Here is a 19146-nt window from a genome sequence, read left to right as displayed (position 1 = left end):
AAGCTTTCAGAAGAGAAAAAGAGAAACAACAACAGGTCTCATAAAAGGATTGGGAATCCTGGCACCTACTTTTAATAAAAATACTGAGAGCTAGAATAAACACTCACTTCAAAATTCCAAGAGAAAACAATTTCCAACCTCAAATTCTATGCCCAAACAATCAATCAAATGAAAGGGCAGAATCAAGACATATCTCAAAACATTAGCTGTCACATATGCTTCTCAGAAAGCTAAAGGAGAGGGACACCATCAAAAGGAGGGTGTTCACAAAATAGAAACACAGTCTACTGGGCTTGGCTGCATATAACCAATGACTGAGTAAAAGTGGCATAAACAAGAAACAATTCTGTTTTTCTCCCATGTGACAAGAGTGAGAATACTGATCTAATCAAACATGATTAAGAGAGTAAGTAAAGAGGAAATGAGTGCATATTTGGAGAAAGGGCTTAAATCCACATATTCCTTAGTGTAAAATCAATACGCAGTATCTACAATTGAAGAAAACTTGAAGAAACAGCAATATAAGCAAGTTATTATAAATTATAGAGGCAAACGTGAGAAGAAACAGCTAAAAGTGTGATCAGTGTTACAAAGAAAAGAATTGGAATAGGCCAGGTGGACAGAAGAGTGTTGTCTTTCCTTAGGAATTTTGAGTATCTAGTATCTATCTGACTTCTTAAACCATGTATAACCTTGTTTACCATGCTGGGGGTGGTGGAAGTGGATGGAGGGAAGATGCGTAGAAAGAGGTCAGGGATCTATGCCCTGGGAGTAGGAAACCCTCTGAAGCTATGGCAACCAGGCATCATCAAGTGAGTCTGTCAGCTGAGGGTGGAATCCAGGCAGAAGCTTAAAGAGAATTTCCCTTCCTGGACATAGCAGACAAGAACCAGGCAGGCAGGGTCCTCAAGGGACTGAGGGCTAGTAGGTTTCCAAGGCAGGCAGCTAGGCCCAGGAAATAAGGCAACGTGGGGACATGGGTTTCAGAACCAATACTAGCAGATGCAGAGCCCTGGGGTGCTTGGGACTCACTCCTTATCTCCCTCTGGCCTGAGATAAGGATCAGGCTCAGATTGAGCCTGGCAGATGAGGGCTACAAGGGAAGCAAAACTAGAAACATGGGAGGCTTGACAAACACTAAGTCAACACCAGATCTGAGAGCTATAGGTCATTGTCATCCTTCAAAATGTCTGTTAGTCCAAGACTGGGTGCTACACACAGCCCCTCAAAATCTATCCCCAGGACTAGTTAGTTATGCTGTATTCACACAATGTAATAGTGTGCAGCCAACAAAACAAATGCCGAAGGTTCTGGGGAAGCTTTCTTTTTTTGAATTAGGCATCATTTCCTACTTCCTCTTTCTAGGTTCTTCATGCCTGAAACATGGTACCTGACAATGCAGCAACACCTGGGTGAGTAGAACCATCTTGTGACCCTGGGGCAACAGGCATGTAAACAAGCCTATATTCTAAGGATGGCAAATGTGAAGATGAACAAAGAAAAGGAAAAAGTTCATTGAAGACATCATTAAGCCACCCACCCCAGAACTGGTGATGCCTCAGATAAAATAACTAAACACCTTCCTAACCAATGGGCCTTACTAATGTAATGGGAATGGATTTGATTGAAAACTACAACTTAAAGTCTTTTTAACATTTCAAAAACTTAAAATTTACTCCTCTATAAAGTGATGGGAGTGCAAAATGAGTTCAAAACTCTCCCGCAGTACTCCTGTTTGGAGTAATTACCTCTCTACAAATAAAATCCACAAAACTCATCCTCAAAATTGCCTTTGAGGACTCTGGACAACTCAAGGTGTACAAACTTAATCATATTTTGCCTTCTCACATCCTAATTGTCATATTTTTTCTATCTCTATGGTGCAGGTGGGGACTCTGAGGAACACACTTTCTTCAGGTCTAACCAATTTGTTAGGGTATTACAAATGAATTACCAAACACATTTATCATCGTCAAAAGTTGGCTAAAAATAATTTTGAATGTATCACATACAGGACATTTATACCAGCTTAAAAGCCCTTAGCCAATTTAAATGAATTGCTTACTTTGAAAAAGCTATAATAAGAAGTTTGTGCCATTTCATTAATATGCAATTAAAGCAATTAAAAACATTTCCCAAATGTATATGTGGACTGCTGCTGATACAAACTGCTGTTGTTTGGGAGTTGACTGGAAAGTTCCCACTGATTTCTGTACATGGAAGAAACATATTGTTGACTTGTAAGAAAATCAAGTTATTAGACTTAATGGATCAGTACAGGAAACAAAACTTTGTTTGCGAAGCAGAATATTTTGCTGTGTTTATGTTTCCCCTAATACACACAAATGGCATTTGAAATGGTCTTCTTTATTCACTAAAACAAAGTGAAGATTATTATGGAGTCACTTTGAAAGGTAATTTGGGCCTTCTTATTTAATTAATCCATTACATTTAACCTTCCAGTATTTTACTCTCTGTAAGTCTTGCAACCATTATTATCACTATACAAATATGTTTTGCATTATTAAATTTGAGAATTTAGTACTCAATAAAATTCTCCACAGGAATATTGTTATTAAATGAGTTCATTAAACCTAACCACACTAATTAACAGCCAAGTGTTGGGGAACATTCAGACAAAAGTGGACTATATTCCATCTTCATAACCTCTTTGTTAATTCTAGCAAATGAACATAAGCAATCTCAGGAAAAAAATTCCAGGAAGGTTATAGAAACCACACATACCTCAGTGGAAATGAGCTCCTCCAAAATGAATGTCCAGGCTTGTCTGAAACTTACTCCTCATCACATCATCTATCAGTAATTTTCAATTAAGTGTACAATGGGGTCTAGCTCCTCCCTCCCTTATGCCTGTGATGACATGACTGGAAATGTAGGGCATTTTAATTCTATGACTAATAACCAGTCTCAGCTGGCCACAACCCAGCATCTTCAGAGGGCTCCTACAATAAAATCTTCAACCTCTACTATGAGGATGATCTTGTAACCACAAGAAAAAAAGAAATGAATCCCAAGGAGAGGAATGTCAAGAGATTTTAATGTATAACAAATACCTACAGCCCCCTGCCCTTGCCCTTATTCCCTGTAGTGGAAGCTGGGTTGCAGCACCACACCCCTCTTTACAGACTGAAGCATGTGTTCTCTCAGCTGCCAGCAGGGTTGGCTGCTGAAGGCTTATGGCTGAGTCCCTTCCTGGGAACTGCTTTCTGTGAGAGGAAGACACTTATGCCCCTTCCCCAGAGACACTCCATATCCAATGACTGATACGAGGCTACAGAGGCCTAGCCTTCTTGCCTCAACTCTTGGCTATGCTGAAGGACCATCTTATTTCCAGAACTTCCTGTAAGATCAGCTGAGACATCTCCTGTAAATGTGTCACAGTTCAGCTTCTCCATGTGCCTAATTCTGCTTCCTTCACTCCCTCACAGGTGTTGTTCACAAGTGTACTCCTAGGGAACCCAGCTTAAGGCCTCCCCTTCTCAAGAACCCAATCTCAAGAACCCAATCTCAAGGAAGAATTTAAGGGGAAACCTATCTACATAATTTGACATTCTGTAAAGGAGTAAGTTGGACTTTTTAGTTTAAGGGTTCAATTCCTCACAGTCCAAAAGACATTAAATAAAATGTAGGCATCTTAATAGGACTGTCTTTGAAGCCCCTAGGTTCATTTATCTAAGAACAAGATTTACTTATCTGGCTGAATTGTTTCTCAGTCTAGCTAATAACCTAGACCTATTAAGGTAATAATGTTGGCTTAGAATGTATACTTCTAATCACACTGTATCTGAGAATCCCACTATCCATGAGCTCTCCTTCACTGAGGAAATGGGACAAAAACTTTACGTATAGTCTTTCTGAGGGGGAGCACTATACACTGAGTTGTGTTCCCCTTCCCAGATTCATATGCTGAAGCTCTAACCGCCAATGTGACTCTATCTGGAGTCAGGGTCTTTAGGAGGTAATTAATGTGAAATGAGGTCATAAAGGTGGGGTCCTAATCCAATTGGACTGTAGCCTTATATGAACACACACACACACACACACACACACACACACACACACACACACAGAGAGAGAGAGAGAGAGAGAGAGAGAGAGAGAGAGAGAGAGAGAGAGAGAGAGATCTTTCTGTCTGTGCCATGTGAGAACACAGGGAGAAGGTGGCTGTCTGCAAGCCAGGGAGAGAGCACATTAGCCAGCATCAGCCAGCGTTTTAATCTTGGATCTCCTAACCTCCAGAACCAAGAAAAACAGAAATTACTATTATTTAAACCACCTAGTCTATGGTGCTTTGTTGTGGCAGCCGGGGCTGACTAATATAGGGGGTGAAGGGACATGTTATGCAAGTAAACTAAAGCACTGTCTTATTCCTCACAAATGCCTCACTTGTTTTCCTTTTTAGCCCTGCATCACTCCTTTTTCTCAATCTCTTTTCTTCAGGTCATTTTCTCCCCTCATTCAGTGTTAGTGCCTTTGACTCAACAGTGGTATACATATTTTCAGGCCCTGGCTAGAGCAGTTGGTGGTGTTCTGTTCAGGGTTTCAGAGGCTGCTGGGTCATGGCCTAAAGTTTATTCCAAGAAATTCTGAAGGCACTCCATATCATGAGGAGAATTTGGAAATAAGGTGGCCAAGAATTAAATTACCAAACATATAAGCAAATGAATGAACAAAGAAACCAACACAGTGAACAACATTAGTAACATATAGTTGTAAAATGTCCTATGAGATAATCCTGTAGGTGGGAAAACACTAAAACCTCATCGAGGTCACATCTTTGTACATTCCAGCCTGAAATGCAATCACAACAGTCACTAAGCAACTGCCAGGAGAGCTCATGAGTTCACAGATAGAGGAAACCATTGGGATTAGCCACAGATTGCCCTTCTGGATCCAAGCAACCTTCTGGTTAGAACTTGGTTGCGTGTTTCTCTTCCCCACTTGGGAGTGAGAGAGTATGTGTGACTCTGTTAATACATGTGTTCCATTGCACTTGGTAGTCATTTTTTCACCACTAAATTGGAAAATTGGTAGCCTGGAATGTACATCAGTCTTTTATAAGTTTTATTAACATGAGTTAGCTCCAATGAGCTAGGTCATCCCTGATGGAATGCTAACATCTAATTTTGGACCATGAAATTCCTAGTATGGCAGAGCACCAGGTAAAGTTCTTCCTATGTAGATAGTTGGCCTCCCTTAGTTATTTTAGGTAAGCTGGAGCTGTATTAAAGGGGAGCCTTGAATGCTGGATTTAAGATAGGCCTCTATTCTCTATACAACAAAGGTCCAGCCCTCTGAGGGATAAAGCATAAGTAAAATTCTATGTTGAGAAGATGACATTGGCAGTGTATGAAAGACAAGCTGCAAGCTAGAGAGTAAACAGGAAGGGCAGTAAACAGGCTGTTAGAACTGCTCAGGGTAAGGATTTGAAATGGTCTAGTGGGAATTAGTAAGCATGTATATGAGAGGCAAGGCAAAGAAAGAATCAGTAGGTCTTGCCAACTTTGTTTGTAGGACGTCATGGAAAAGTAACCTTTGGGGTCTGCGTGAGTGTGAAAAATAGAGATGAAAGAAGAAGCTGGTACAGAGGTCAGAGCATGCTAGTTGGAGAGTCAGCATGAAGAGACAGCAGAAGGAACTGATCATGAGGGCTTGTACTCTGAAGGGAAGCTGGGTTTTAGAAATAAGCTTAAGAGTTAATAGTGCAGGGTAAACTTACAGAAATGAGAATGAACACTGAGAGGGCACATGGAGAATGGAAAGGAGAGGAACCAAGCCTCGTGGAAAGTAAAACATGTATGGTAGGAAAAGCAATGGTTTAAGAAGGAAAGCAGCCAGTGGCAACAAAGAAGAATGAGGGAAACTGAGAGCCCTCTTAAGAGGTAGCTATGGTCTCAGAAGAGTAGGAAGTGAGATCATCTGCTGAGAGAGAAAGGAAGGGGAGGAGCTTGATGTAGTGAAAGGGCTGGAGGAGTTGTCCAGTTGATTATGGGAGAGAGTTGAGAAGAGGTGAAGAGATGGCTAACTGAACAGTGCTAAGGGCCTAACCAGATTAGTTGCATACACTGGGTGTATTAGTTTGCTAGGGCTGCCATGACAATATACCACAAACTGAGGGGCTTAAGACAACAGAAAGGTAGTGATTTACATTTCTGGAGGCCAGAAGTCTAAGATCGAGGAGTTGGCAGGGCCTTGCTCCCTCTGAGGGCATTAGGAAAGGCTCTGTTCCAGGTCTCTCTCCTGGGCACCAGTCATATTTGATTAGGGTCTTACCCTACTCCAGTATGATCTTAACTAATTACATCTGCAATGACTCTATTTCCAAACAAGTTCATATCCTGAGGAACAAGGGGCTAGGGCAGCTGCATATAAATGGGATGGGTGAAGGACTCCCTGGAGCATTAGAAAGCTAGAGGCAGAGATGCTGTTCAGGGACCCCTGATTTCTTCCTGCTCCTGCAACTGGCCATGAGGCTGTGGTCTTACTTTGAGGCTGTAGTTTAACAGCTAACAGTGTAGGCTCTGAGCTGGAGTGCTTGCGGTTTAAGCTTGGCTCTGCCATGTATTTGTCATGTGCCCAGAGACAAGAGACCTAAAATGACTTTACTCAATTTCACATCTATAAAATGGGAGTATCAATAGGACCCATCCCATAGGGTTGAGAACTAAACACATTAATAAATAGCATGCCTAATGAAGTTGTTAGTATTATCCTCATTTTATAGATAAGGAAACTGAGACATTTAGATTAACCAACTTGTGCAAGATCATCTAGTAGCAGAGTCAAAACCAGCCTACAGAAATCAAAAGTTCATGCTTTTCACTATCATGTTATCATCTTATATTGTTTCCAGTATTAGCTGATTCATTTGTCCATTAATTAGATATTAGCCTTTTTTTTGAGATGGAGTTTCGCTCTTGCTGCCCAGGCTGGAGCAATGGCGCCATCTCGGCTCTCTTGCAATCCCACCTCTTGGGTTCAAGCAATTCTCCCATCTCAGCCTCCCAAGTGGCTGGGATTACAAGTGCCTGCCACCACGCCTGGCTAATTTTTGTATTTTTAGTAGAGACGGGGTTTCATCGTATTGGTCAGGCTGGTCTCAAACTCCTGACCTCAGGTGATCTGCTCACCTTGGCCTCCTAAAGTGTTGGTATTACAGGCGTGAGCCACCATGCCTGGCCAGATATTAGCATTAAAATAAAAAGTTGATAAGGAAGAAGGAAAAATAAAACATTTTCCTTTGTCTGTCAAATTTTCTTCTGGGGGCACTGGGGAGCAAATTAGTTACAAAATCAATTAGGAGGAGAAGGATTAAAAATAAAGAGTTAAAAACAGGAATATAATTTCCAAGTGCTCTTTTCCAAATATTACCACTAGAGGGTTTGAACAAGAGAAAGACAGTAGAGATGAGAAAAATCAAAACTGAATAAACTAGATGTTAAGTCAGCTTCTATTTCTTCTTGTCTTTCCTCCCATTTTCTCCAGTTGCCATGCTACTCCTGAGGATCTAATACTGAAAGAAGCACATATGGGGCACAAGATTTCTAGCACTTTAAAGCTTAATGCTTTAAAAGTATGTTTTGAGGCTTCTTTAAAAGTTTATGGATCTTGTGCCGGGCTGGCGTCGGAGCCTGGGGCTGGCGTTGGAGCCTGAGGCTGCCTCCGAGAGTGCCAGCGAGCCCGCCGCCCAGCCCAAGCTCTTTCCCGCAGCCTCTGGAGCCTCGTCCCCGACCAGCCCCGCCCGACCCTCAGCCCGTCCCAGTCCCCTGACCCTCAGTCCGGCCCGGTTCAGCCTTCCAGCAGGGTCACGCAGCTGCCCCGGGGATGATGAAAGGAGGATAAATGGTGCTCAAGGCCAACAGCGGTGCCTTCCTGCTGCTTTTCCTGCTCATGCTGTCACAGGGCCACTGCGGCCAGTGGGGCCAGTCTGCTGAGACAGGCCCTGTGTCCAGCACCTGCTCCGGCTTACGCCCTGGAGGAGTAGGAGTCGCACAACTATCTCAGCCTTGGATTTGACTTTGGCCTCATTCACCTAGGGGCCACTGGAGAGCCATATGGGTTACCAAGTTCAAGGGGAGTGAGAAGAAACCAATGAAAATAGCCGCTCATCTGGGCCTGCCTTCATTCTCCCGCTGGACCGTTGACTTCTTCAGAGCTCGGCCTTGAAGCTGTGAGCTTCATTGCATTCCCTGGGCCGCAAGAAGTTCACTAGGCCCGGTTCTCTGGAAGCCATGGGGTGGGGGGCCCTTCCTCTGTCTCCCTGGTCGACTGCTCATTGGGGAAACCCGGGATCTCTGACTGCCTGGACATCGGTGTTTCCGCCCCCTTGGGTTTTGTCTCAGGCTGTGCCTGGGGCTGTGTCTCTCCCTCCGGCTCCAGCTTGTTGGCAGACCTCTTATCAGAGTCAGGTTCGGGGGTCCTCAAGGTTTCAGTTCCTCGGGAGCTCTCCCTGTCCTTGTTGGTGGTCACAGAGGGCAGTCCCCATGCCTTGGGCTGCATCCAGCAGTGGCTGAGGATCTCGTCGATGTGGAGCCGCCGGTTGACGTCTGGCTGCAGCATGCGGTAGATGAGGTCCTTGCACTCGCCTGTCAGGTGCTTGGAGCGTGGAAAGTTGACACGGTGCTCCTTCCGTATACGCACCATCTTCCTGATGTTGGAGTCATCATAGAGCATGGAGCCGCAGACCATGATGTAGAGGATCATGCCCAGGCTCCAGATGTCATACACCTTGGGCTGGTAGGGGATGCCCTGTAGCACCTCAGGGGCCGCATAGGCTGGTGACCCGCAGAAGGTCTTGCTTAATGTCATTCGACCATTGTCGTCCCTCAGGCAGACAGCTTGATGTTGAAGTCCTTGTTGAGGAGAAGGTTGTCACACTTGAGGTCCCAGTGGATGAAATCCAGGTCGTGGCAGTACTTGATGGCCAAGGAGAGCTGGTGGAACTTCTTGCGAGCCTCGTCCTCGTGCGGGGCTCCCCGGGTTTTGATTAACTCGAGGAGGTCGCCCTGGACCGTGAGCTCCATGACAATGTAGACCTTACCATGTGATGTCTCAAAGATCTCATAGGTCTTGATGATGGAGCAGAGGTTTAACATGGCCAGAATCTCAAGTTCCCGGGGAAGGAATTTCTTCAAGAAGTCTGCGGGGGCTTTCTTGCGGTCGATGATCTTGATCGCCACGTTGGACTTCAGGCGCTCAGAGTAAGTGGATTTTACTTTTGCATAGGAGCCCTCTCCTAAATGTATCCCCAGGAGGTAGCCTCGTCGCTTGAGGACTGCAGCGTCCTCCATAATGCTGGGAGTGCCCAGTGCCTCTGAGGTTGCCCTCTACAGCCCCAAGGGGCATGGGCCAGCAGTATGCTCATTTACGTCCTGGACAGAGTCCTTTGGGCTGCCCAGGCCTGCTGTTCCTGCCTCCTAGAACCCAAGACTCTGGGGTGGAACTTTGGCACTGTCTCCCAGGTGACTTCAGTGGGTGAAGTCACAAAGGAAGAGTGCCCTGTGGGAATGAGGCTCTGGCCTGAGGCACTTGGACCTGGAACCCTGAAGTCTGGCTGGTGGGCTGGAGGAGACAAGACAAGCAAAGAGTGGCCTCCCACCTGGCTGGGACCTGAGGTAGGAGGAGTTTTTGTGGGACACATGGGTCTGCCCATGCTCCAAATCCAGAGCCAGGACTGCTTGTGCAGAAGTAAGGCCAGTTCTTGCAAACCAGGGCATCTAAGGGGGGTTTAATAAAGGGACGATTAATAAAGGTGCGAGCAGAGTGTAGAGAACCCTGAGGGTAACACAGGCACCCGATGGTAGTAGCAGATCCCTGGCCTGCATGGAAAAGAGTGGGAATGGTCCCTGGAACCCAGAAAGAGTAGTGTAGACAGGGCTACCTTGAAAGAGGCAGTGCCCTTCAGTGGGTAGAAAGAGCCAGCTTTAGTGACCCTACAGGCTGGCAGCGGATGAGAGGAAGTCCCATTCCCGACCTCTTTTTCTTCCCTTCAGCCCTCGATGCTGTCCACACAGGACACAGGGATGCAGAGCAGGGCCAACAAGAGTGGTGTGTCAAAACAGTAGAGAGCCTTCTGACCATGGAGTGGCACAGTTTGAGAAGCATGGATTCTGCCCTCTTCCCATACCTCTCTTCCCTCATCTGAGCCTTTGCTGGCCTTACAGCAGCTTTGCGGGAGGACAGCCAGCAGGAGTTCTTGGCTGTGAGCTACCTCCTGGGGACCTTCCCTGTCCATGGCCCTGGCTGGTCTCCCAGGGCAGATCTGGGACTGGGGTCTGAAGGCGGGGCCTGGATGCCACCCTGAGCACTAGCAGCTGCTCAAAGGACATTATAAGCAGCAGGGGCAGCACTGGACAGCGACATCATTTCTGCTGGCCATGGAGCCTCTGCTGTGACTGGCTCTGTCTACAGCACCTGCTCCAGGCCACGTTCTGGGGGAGTAGGAGTCGCATAACTGTCCTAGCCTTGGGTTTGACTGTGGCGTCATCCACCTAGAGGGAGTGAGCACTCCTTCCTCACATGAACCAAGAGGAACCCTGGGCCCCTCAGGATTGAGTTGGTAGGGCTGGATGTCGCTTAGGCTGCATTGGGTCCCCACCAGCCATGGCCCTCCCTTTTCTCTGCTCTTTCACCTTCTTTCCCATCCCTGACTGCCCACTGCCAGTCCTTTGTGCGTGGTTGGTGCTCCTTCCTCCAGACAGCCTCCTTCTCCTTCCTGCTGGGGATACCCCAACTGCTGTCTCTTGGAAACCAAAATCAAAATTCTAAGCTCCCCAGCCATCTGAATGGACCCCACCTCTCACCCAAGGGCATTCCAAAGCTAGCCTGAAAAACTAGTCCAGGCTGTGATAGGAAGTGAGGGTCAGGCAGGCCTCATCATCCCTCCTCCCTTTAGGTTTCAGGCACAGCTGAGCAAGAATAACATCTATACAGAGACCCGAAGACAACAGACTCTGGTAGTAAGACACAGCAGGACCTGAAAGAAACTCAAGTGTTTTACTATAACACAGATTTCTTTGATGTATTTTGAAATGGCTCTGCAAATCTGTCTCTTGTGAGGAAAATCTATATTCTGTAAAGACTATCCTTCCCTTTCCAGGTCTTTTCTCCTGAGAGAATTAACTAGATTCTGTTAAGAAACATTAACGGTGTGTTCTTTCTGAAGTCTGGTACCTGGAGGCTTCATCTGCCTAAGAACCTTGGTTTCCACAACCATTTTCCCAGAGACAGTCCCTCCTATTGATTCATTCCAGGGCTTTAGATAAACTCTTTGAGCCAATTGCCAATCAGAAAATCTTTGCATCCACCTGATCTGGAAGCCTCCCCCCCACTTTCAAGTTGTTGTTCCTTTTCCGATTGAACCAATGTACACCTTACATGTACTGACTGATGTCTCGTGCCTGCCTAAAATGTATAAAACCAAGTTGTAGCCCTACCCCCTTGGCACTTATTGTCAGGATCTCCTGGGGCTGTCCCAGGCCATTGGTCACATATTGGTTCAAAAGAAACCTCTTTTAAAAAAAAGGTTTATCTCTATTGCTGTCTACAATGAAAAATATCCAAAGTTACATTTACTCTTTGTAATTAAACAGCTAAAAAATTTATTTTGGTCTCAATGTTGTTGGTTTTTTTTTTTTTTTTTTTTTAACCTAGTTATCCTTCTAAGACAATAGGGAAAGACAAGCAGAGGCAAACGCTAAAGAGAGCAGGGAAGACAGCTTCTGGCAAATTGGGCTTTCTCATCTGTGCGTCCCCTGGCTGCCCTCAGCACAGAGCTTTACACACAAACACTGGCTGAGTGACTGATCATGGCAAAGAAAGGGAGAGAAAAAAAAATTTATTTTCCTTCATTGCTCCCTTACACCTGTTATGTTCTATGTCTTCCAAGGATAAAGACAATGAGATATGAGGTATTCACTCAAAATGATAAATAATTTCTTTGGGATTATGTAGAAATAATTACATCTAAAATCCTAAACTGATAGGATCATTGAATATTTATTTGCATGTTATAAAAATCTGGGCCACAGATGATACACATACACTCACACATATATATAGACATACAGAACACCTGGAGATGAAGCAGAAATAGTGCTGCACTTGGATGATATCTGTTTTGGCTCAAAATTCCCTGACCTGTATTCTAAAATCTAGTCTGCAGTCTCTCCCACACCTTTTGTCTTTTGCTTCTTTAGATGTTTTAAATTCCAAAGGCTCCTTATCTACATTGCAGGTAGTTGAGTTATTCTAAAACCCTGACCAAGGTATTTTATTATTGATTTGGTTGCTCTTGGGTGTTGAGTGAATAGGTAAATATATGCTGTGCGGAGAATTCTGGCAGGAGTGGTAAGGGGCTCCGGCTCTCGGCTTCACACCTCAGGTCTGCTCTTTCAGTGCTATGTGGGATTATCTTTGGGTATCATTCCATAGGTTGGGAAGGCATTCTAAAATTGATGCTGCAGCTGTCAATATCATCAGTCTACGGGACCTAGTGACAGAGCAAGCAGAACTGAGAATCTGGGGAAAAAAGCAGTTTTCTAATGCGGAATGCACAAGAGGAGAGCCAATCTTTGGTCCTATGGCTCTGACAACTCATTTTGTGACCTTAGGCAAATGATCCGTGTTTCTTGCCCCTAGCTTTTTTATTTTTGGGTTGGAGGGCAGTCTTTAACTAGAAATTGTTAAGGTTCTACAAAATGACACATACACTTTGTGATTCTATATCTAAAGACATGTTATCAAGGGTTCTATCTGCCATATGGTGAGGTGCAGGAGCTGAGGTAGTTAAGAAAATCAGACATGGAGCAGATAAATCTGGTTTTAAATTCCAGGGGCCACACCTTATTAGCACAGTGTGACTCTTGGAAAGTAATGTCATCTGTAAAATAGACGAAGGTATCTAATTTACCTAGTTATCTTACAGAGGCAATAGGAAAAGTATATAAGAAAAAAGGAATGCAAAATAGGTATGCACTTTACAGTGATTGTGAGGATTAGACATGGTGATTCCTGGTATATTACCTCTTATGACATCGAAATTGTCTAAAGCACAGGCATTCTACTCCATTAGACCCAAGTTATGTACAAAATAATATTCAGTATAATATAGATCTATTTTACCTCAGAATATCCCAGAAGGGATCCTGTAAACAATTTTCTAGTATCTGTTAAATACTTTTCTTAACACTATTAACCACTATAGGGAATCTAAAAACACTATGATATGGCCTCATCTTCTAAAAATTTTATATTTAGTTGAAGAAATCACTAGAATATAGATACAAATGTCATAATATATAAAATATTAAACTTAAGAAGACTTTTTACAGTACTGAAATTGCCTAAGCTAATGGGAGAGAAGAAATCAGAGGGCTGGGGTTGCCCAGGAAGGTGTTAGAGCTTCCTTGGATAGGATCTCCTGGCTAGGAGGTGACCCAGATCGGGTATGGAGGTGGTGTCTTCTAAGAGCACAGTTCCTGAAACCAAAGGACACCAGGAACAAAACAATGCAGGGACAAAGTCTGAGCTAAGGAAACAAAATTTGAAAACCAGGTTGAAAACTTCAAGAGATCAGATAGAAAAGTTTCCATGGTTTAATTTGGAAAAGGTGTAAGGAGCCCAGATTGCTGACCAGTTAGGCCGGCCAAAGCTGGAGCATGGGGCGTAAGCCCGGTGGTAAAAGGTAGGCTCAGAGTGAAGTGTGTCAGTCAAGTCCTAGACCTGGTTGTGAAGGCATGGTGAGTGCATTTCAAGTGGCTCACAAAGGATAACCAGAGGGTTTCAAGGAGATGATGAGACACACGAGGCCTTGAAACAAAGCTACATGTACATAGGTGAGATAGGAAAGGGAAATGGCATTGGAACAAAACACAGAGAAATGAATGAATATGGCCAAGAACAAACCTTTATTGATGGCATATGCCTCAGAAGAAATAGAGGTGAATATAACATGGTAGGTACCCTCAGAAGGTCTCTCAGTGTCCTGGCCTATCTCACAACTGGAAGCATTAGGAAGCAAAATCCAATGGCCAGTCATCAGTATTCTGCGAGAGACTCACATCACTGAAGATAGATGAGGAGGCAAAATCCTAGGCTGTGGCAGTTAATCCTAGGCTGTGACAGTTAATAACTGATTCAATCTCTTTCAGCCTCAGTACACATATTTGTAAAATAGTGACTATAATAGTTTCTAGCTCATGGGATTGTTGCAAGGAGCCAAAAAAGATAATGATATATAATGCTTAGCAAAAGGCTAGCACACAGTGGCTACCGAACAAGTGTCAGCTTTTATTATTATTATTAATGGTTATTTTGTTTTATTTTTACAGAGTTTTGCTCTGTTCCCCACACTAAAGTGCAGTGGCATGACCATACCTCACTTTAGCCTCAACCTCTTGGCCTTAAGAGATCCTCCCACCTCAGCCTCCCAAAGTACTGGGATTACAGGCTTGAGCCACTGTGACTGACCTATTAGTGCTCATTTTACCACATCTGAGCTATCATTGCCGCCTTAGTGCATACCCTCATCTCTTCTCACCCAGTTGCTATGATAGTGCCCTTACTGGTCTCTCTACTTCCACTCTGGCATCTCTCCTCATTGCAGTCCAGTGCTCTTTATTAAAGATCAATCAGGATATTTTATTCCCTTGCTTAAAATTCTTGAGATTTTTGAGGCCCTTAGAAAAAGTAGAAGTTCCTTCAGAATCTGAGGTCATTTATCATCTGGACCCTGCTACTGTCTCCTGGCTCTCTCAGATACTCCACTTCAGCTACACCTTCCATTCAGCCCAAGGCAGACCCAGGACACCTTGATTTCATTTTGCCACGGACAGACCACTCTATAGTGTAGTTCATTTAATTCCGAACAAGTGTTCCCATGGTAAATGTTGCATCTGATTGGTCCTTGGAGTCTCAATGCACAATGCTCTATAGATCCTCAATAGATATTTATTTAAAGAAAACAAACAAAAAAGTAAAGATGAAATGAAAGGAGAAAGAGAGGAAGGGAGAGGAGGAGAGAAAGAAGGAATGGAAGGAATAAGGAGGGAGGGAAAAAACAAGGGGTGAGAAAGAAAAACAAAGGTAGAAAGAATTATGTCTATATCCTTTAAGGGAACAGGTAAGAAACTCATTTTCAGTAGATCCATTGACAAATTAAGAAAGAAGAGGAGGAAGAAGAAACAGGAAAAAGAGAAGGAAAAAAGGGAAATCAGGGATTATATCAGAAGTTTAATAATGCATATAATTACTATGGCTGACAATGAAAGATACCATCTGACCTTAATATTAATGCTGGAATCAGAGTGTGAAAGGGATGACTGTAATCCCAACTACATGGGAGGCTGTGTATGTGTTCATAGCATTAATGTGTATTTGTTCATAGCATTTCCCTCCTTTCTACCCCCATCCCCACTGTGTATTTGCAGATTAGGTTAATAGGGCAGATAAATAAACAAGAAAGACAGATGCAGAATTAGAAAAAAACAAGTTCTGGCAAGGTGTGCTGGCTTATGCCTGTAATCCTAGTACTTTGGGAAGCCGAGGTGGGCAGATGACTTGAAGTCACAAGTTTGAGACCAGCCTGGACAACCCCTATTAAAAATACAAAAATTAGCCAGGTGTGGTGGCAGGCACCTGTAATCCAAGCTACTTGGGAGGCTGAGGCAGGAGAATCTCTTGAACCTAGGAGGCGGAGGTTATAGTGAGCTGAGATGGCACCACTGCACTCTAGCCTGGGTGACAGAACGAGACTCTGTCTCAAAAAAAGATTTAAAAAAAACAGAAAGAAAGAAAAGGCTGGGCATTGTGGCTCACACCTGTAATCCCAGCACTTTGGGGGGCTGAGGCAGGTGGATCATGAGGTCAGGAGTTCAAGATCAGCCTGGCCAAGATGGTGAAACCCAGTCTACTAAAACTACAAAAATTAGCCAGGTGCTGTGGCATGTGCCTGTAATGCCAGCTACTAGGGAGGCTGAGGCAGGAGAATCACTTGAACCTGGCGGTAGAGGTTGCAGTAAGCCAAGATCACGCCACTGTATTCCAACCTGGATGACACAGTGCTGTCTCAACAAAAAAAAAAGGAAGAAAAGAAAGAAAAAAAAACAAGTTCTATTTATAGTAAAGAGAACGTGTAGAACTGGAGTTGGAAAACGTTTTCTATAAAGAGATAGACAATAAATATTTTAGGCTTTGAGGGCCTCATGTGGTCTCTATCACTTATTCTTTTTTGCTTGGTTAAGCACTTTTTTTTTTTTTGAGATGGAGTCTAGCTTTGTTGCCCAGGCTGGAGTGCAGTGGCATGATCTCGCCTCACTGTAGCCTCTGCCTCCCAGGTTCAAGCAATTCTCGTGCTTCAGCCTCCAGAGTAGCTGGGATTACAAGTGCTGGCTACCATACGCAGCTAATTTTTGTGTGTGTATGTGTCTAATTTTAGTAGAGATGGGGTTTCATCAAGTTGGCCACACTGGTCTCAAACTCCTGACCTCAGGTGATCTGCCCCCACCTTGGCCTCCCAAAGTGCTGGGATTACAGGTGTGAGCTACCACACCCAGCCTGCACAGCACTTTTAAAATATGAAAACCATTCTTACTTTGAGGATGGTACAAAAATAGGTTACAGGTCAATTTTAACTGGCAGGTCATAGTTTGCCTGGTTCTGGAAAGAAGGGGAAGAAGGAACCGAAGAGTCTGAAGATCTGCAAAAAGTTTTAGTTGAGAGATGAAAGTAAGGGATTCTTGAAAAGGGAAAGATACTGGAGTATCTATGGGGTGAAAGATGGAGATTGGGATTACTAAATCTATAGTTGTAGGTTCTGAATGGATCCGACTTAGGTGTCCTTCAAGTTACTGGATTAGGTTACTTTGAAAGAAAAAAATTGTTAAATCTGGGGTCTACATGTCCTAGTCTTATTTCTTGCTAAACTATACATGTCCACATCCAGTCTTGTTTCCACATCTGAACTATACAGCATTGAAGACAGTTAAGGGAAGGGTGGATGGCCATCTATGTGGTATTTGGCCTTCAAACCGATGCTTAGTTTCATTACTAGGACCCAAAGGCCATCTATCTCTTATCGTTGTTACTGGTTCCTGGCTCTGTTATTTATGCTAATAGAAAAGGCTTCTATTGTTCACTAATTATTCTAGCTCTTTCAGTTTAATGGTTCATTTAGTATTACATTTCTCTATATTGAAAGCCCAGCATCAGTTTCTGGGCCAGTGACCTGACGACAATAACAACAACAACAACAATAATAGTGATTTAAAAGTGGCTTTACCACTGCTCTATGTCATTTATTCCCATAATAACGCTATAAAGGAAGTATTCCTCTAAATGAGGAAATTGAGGCTCAATGCATTTAAGTAACTTATCCAAGGGCAAAACTACTAAAGGGCAGAGCTGTATATTTAATTGACACAGTGCAGTCTCTTAAAAACAATAACCCTTAATGCTCACAAACCAGTACCCCAGATACAGCGTAGAAACTTCAATTCTCTCTATCTTGGAGTATGGTCATGGTCTCACTTTACATCCTCAGTTTCCAAGAAGGCTGAGGTACCCTTCTTTGTCTGAGTTCTCAATTGGGTTCAGGGCACCAGGTCTAGGGATGTTTGGGAACATCATATACTTAAAATTTCAGAAGTCCTAGGGAGAGCAATCAGGAAAAGAAGTCAAAAGATCTCTCTTTGCCAACAATATGATTCCATATCTACTAACGACTCCACCAAAAGGCTCCCAGAACTGATAAACAACTTCAGAAGAATGTCAGGCTACAAAATCAAAGTATTAATATAAAAATCAGTAGCATTTTTATACACTAGTACTGTTCAACCTAAGAGTCAAATCAAGAACATAATTCCATTTACAATAGCCACACAAAAAATAAAATAAGAACACATTTAACCAACAAGGTGAAAGATCTCTACAAGGAGCACTATAAAACACTCCTGAAAGAAATCATAGGTAGCGAGAATGGATCCCAGATGACCGATTAGGAGCAGCTGAGGACTGCAGCTCCCAGCGAAAGTGCGGAGGGTGAGTGGATGCTGCATTTCCAGAAAGATTTTTATTGCTCACAGACCAGGAGATTCCCAGGCGGAGGAGCCCCACTGGTCGCCAGCACGGCTGTTTCAGCTGGAGTGGCTATTTTACTTGGTGCCCCGGTGGAACGGTTCTCCGTACAAAATACATGGGTCCAGGCATCATTTTAGCTGGCAATTGAAGCTCGGGAAGACAAAGTTGCTCATTCAACTGACAGAAAAGGGGCCTGAGGGCTGGGCGCGGTGGCTCAAGCCTGTAATCCCAGCACTTTGGGAGGCCGAGGCGGGTGGATCACGAGGTCAAGAGATTGACACCATCCTGGTCAACATGGTGAAACCCGTCTCTACTAAAAATACAAAAAAATTAGCTGGGCAGGGTGGCATGTGCCTGTAATTCCAGCTACTCAGGAGGCTGAGGCAGGAGAATTGCCTGAACCCAGGAGGCAGAGGTTGTGGTGAGCTGAGATCGCACCATTGCACTCCATCCTGGGTAACAAGAGTGAAACTCCGTCTGAAAAAAAAAAGAAAAGGGGACTGAAACAGGGAGCCAGGCCAGGAGATTCCTGGGCAAAAAAGTGCCACAAATCTCAGCATGGCCGACGCAGTGGGTTGCCGCACAGGAAATCAAACAGATCCCGGCACCTTTTCAACAGGCGACTGGAACACCTGGGAGACAAAAAAAAAAAAAAAGGCTCTGAGGCATGGAGCCAGGTGATCAGGCTCAGCTTGTCCCACCCCCACAAAAAAACAGCAATCTGAAATGCTCTGGATTGAGAGTTTCACAGCGAGCACAGCTGAACCCAGGATGATCCAGCTCTGTGGTGGCAGGAGGCATCCACCATTACTGAGGCACTCCAACCACTATGGAGGTAGTCCACTATTGCTGAGGCAGCCCGTCCTTACAGTGACAGTCCACCATTATAGAGGTGGGTCACCACTGCTGAGGCAGTTCTAACTACATCACTATAAACAGGACTGCAGGGAAGTTCACATGGCAGCTGGGTGGAGCCCACAGCAGTTCAGCAAAGCCTCTGCAGGCAGACAGTGACTAGGCTGCCTTCTTGCTAGGCAGGGCAGCCCTGAA

General features: G+C 44.2%; 2 protein-coding genes and 1 long non-coding RNA gene across 11 annotated transcripts in view; 1 reads left to right on the top strand and 2 right to left on the bottom strand.

Moving 5' to 3' along the window:
* Positions 1-19146, bottom strand: part of MCC (MCC regulator of Wnt signaling pathway) — a 464974-nt gene that overhangs the window by 409228 nt on the left and 36600 nt on the right. The gene's annotated exons all lie outside the window — the stretch shown is intronic.
* Positions 4310-19146, bottom strand: part of LOC103791451 (testis-specific serine/threonine-protein kinase 1) — a 51437-nt gene continuing 36600 nt past the window's right edge. The window contains 2 exon segments of the mRNA XM_078365039.1: positions 4310-8855; positions 8858-18728. Coding sequence (XP_078221165.1) covers positions 8230-8855; positions 8858-9311 — 1080 coding nt within the window. The 5' untranslated portion in view covers positions 9312-18728 and the 3' untranslated portion in view covers positions 4310-8229.
* LOC144581411 (uncharacterized) overlaps positions 9548-19146 on the top strand; it is a 39738-nt gene continuing 30139 nt past the window's right edge. For all 9 annotated transcript variants that reach the window (XR_013532166.1, XR_013532170.1, XR_013532168.1 and 6 more), the window contains exon 1: positions 9548-9635. This is a non-coding gene — a long non-coding RNA (uncharacterized LOC144581411). The remainder of the gene's footprint in view (positions 9636-19146) is intronic.

This window comes from Callithrix jacchus, chromosome 2 (genome assembly GCF_049354715.1).
Source record: "Callithrix jacchus isolate 240 chromosome 2, calJac240_pri, whole genome shotgun sequence".
NCBI classification, from domain to species: domain Eukaryota; kingdom Metazoa; phylum Chordata; class Mammalia; order Primates; family Cebidae; genus Callithrix; species Callithrix jacchus.
This window is presented reverse-complemented; position numbering and strand designations above follow the sequence as displayed.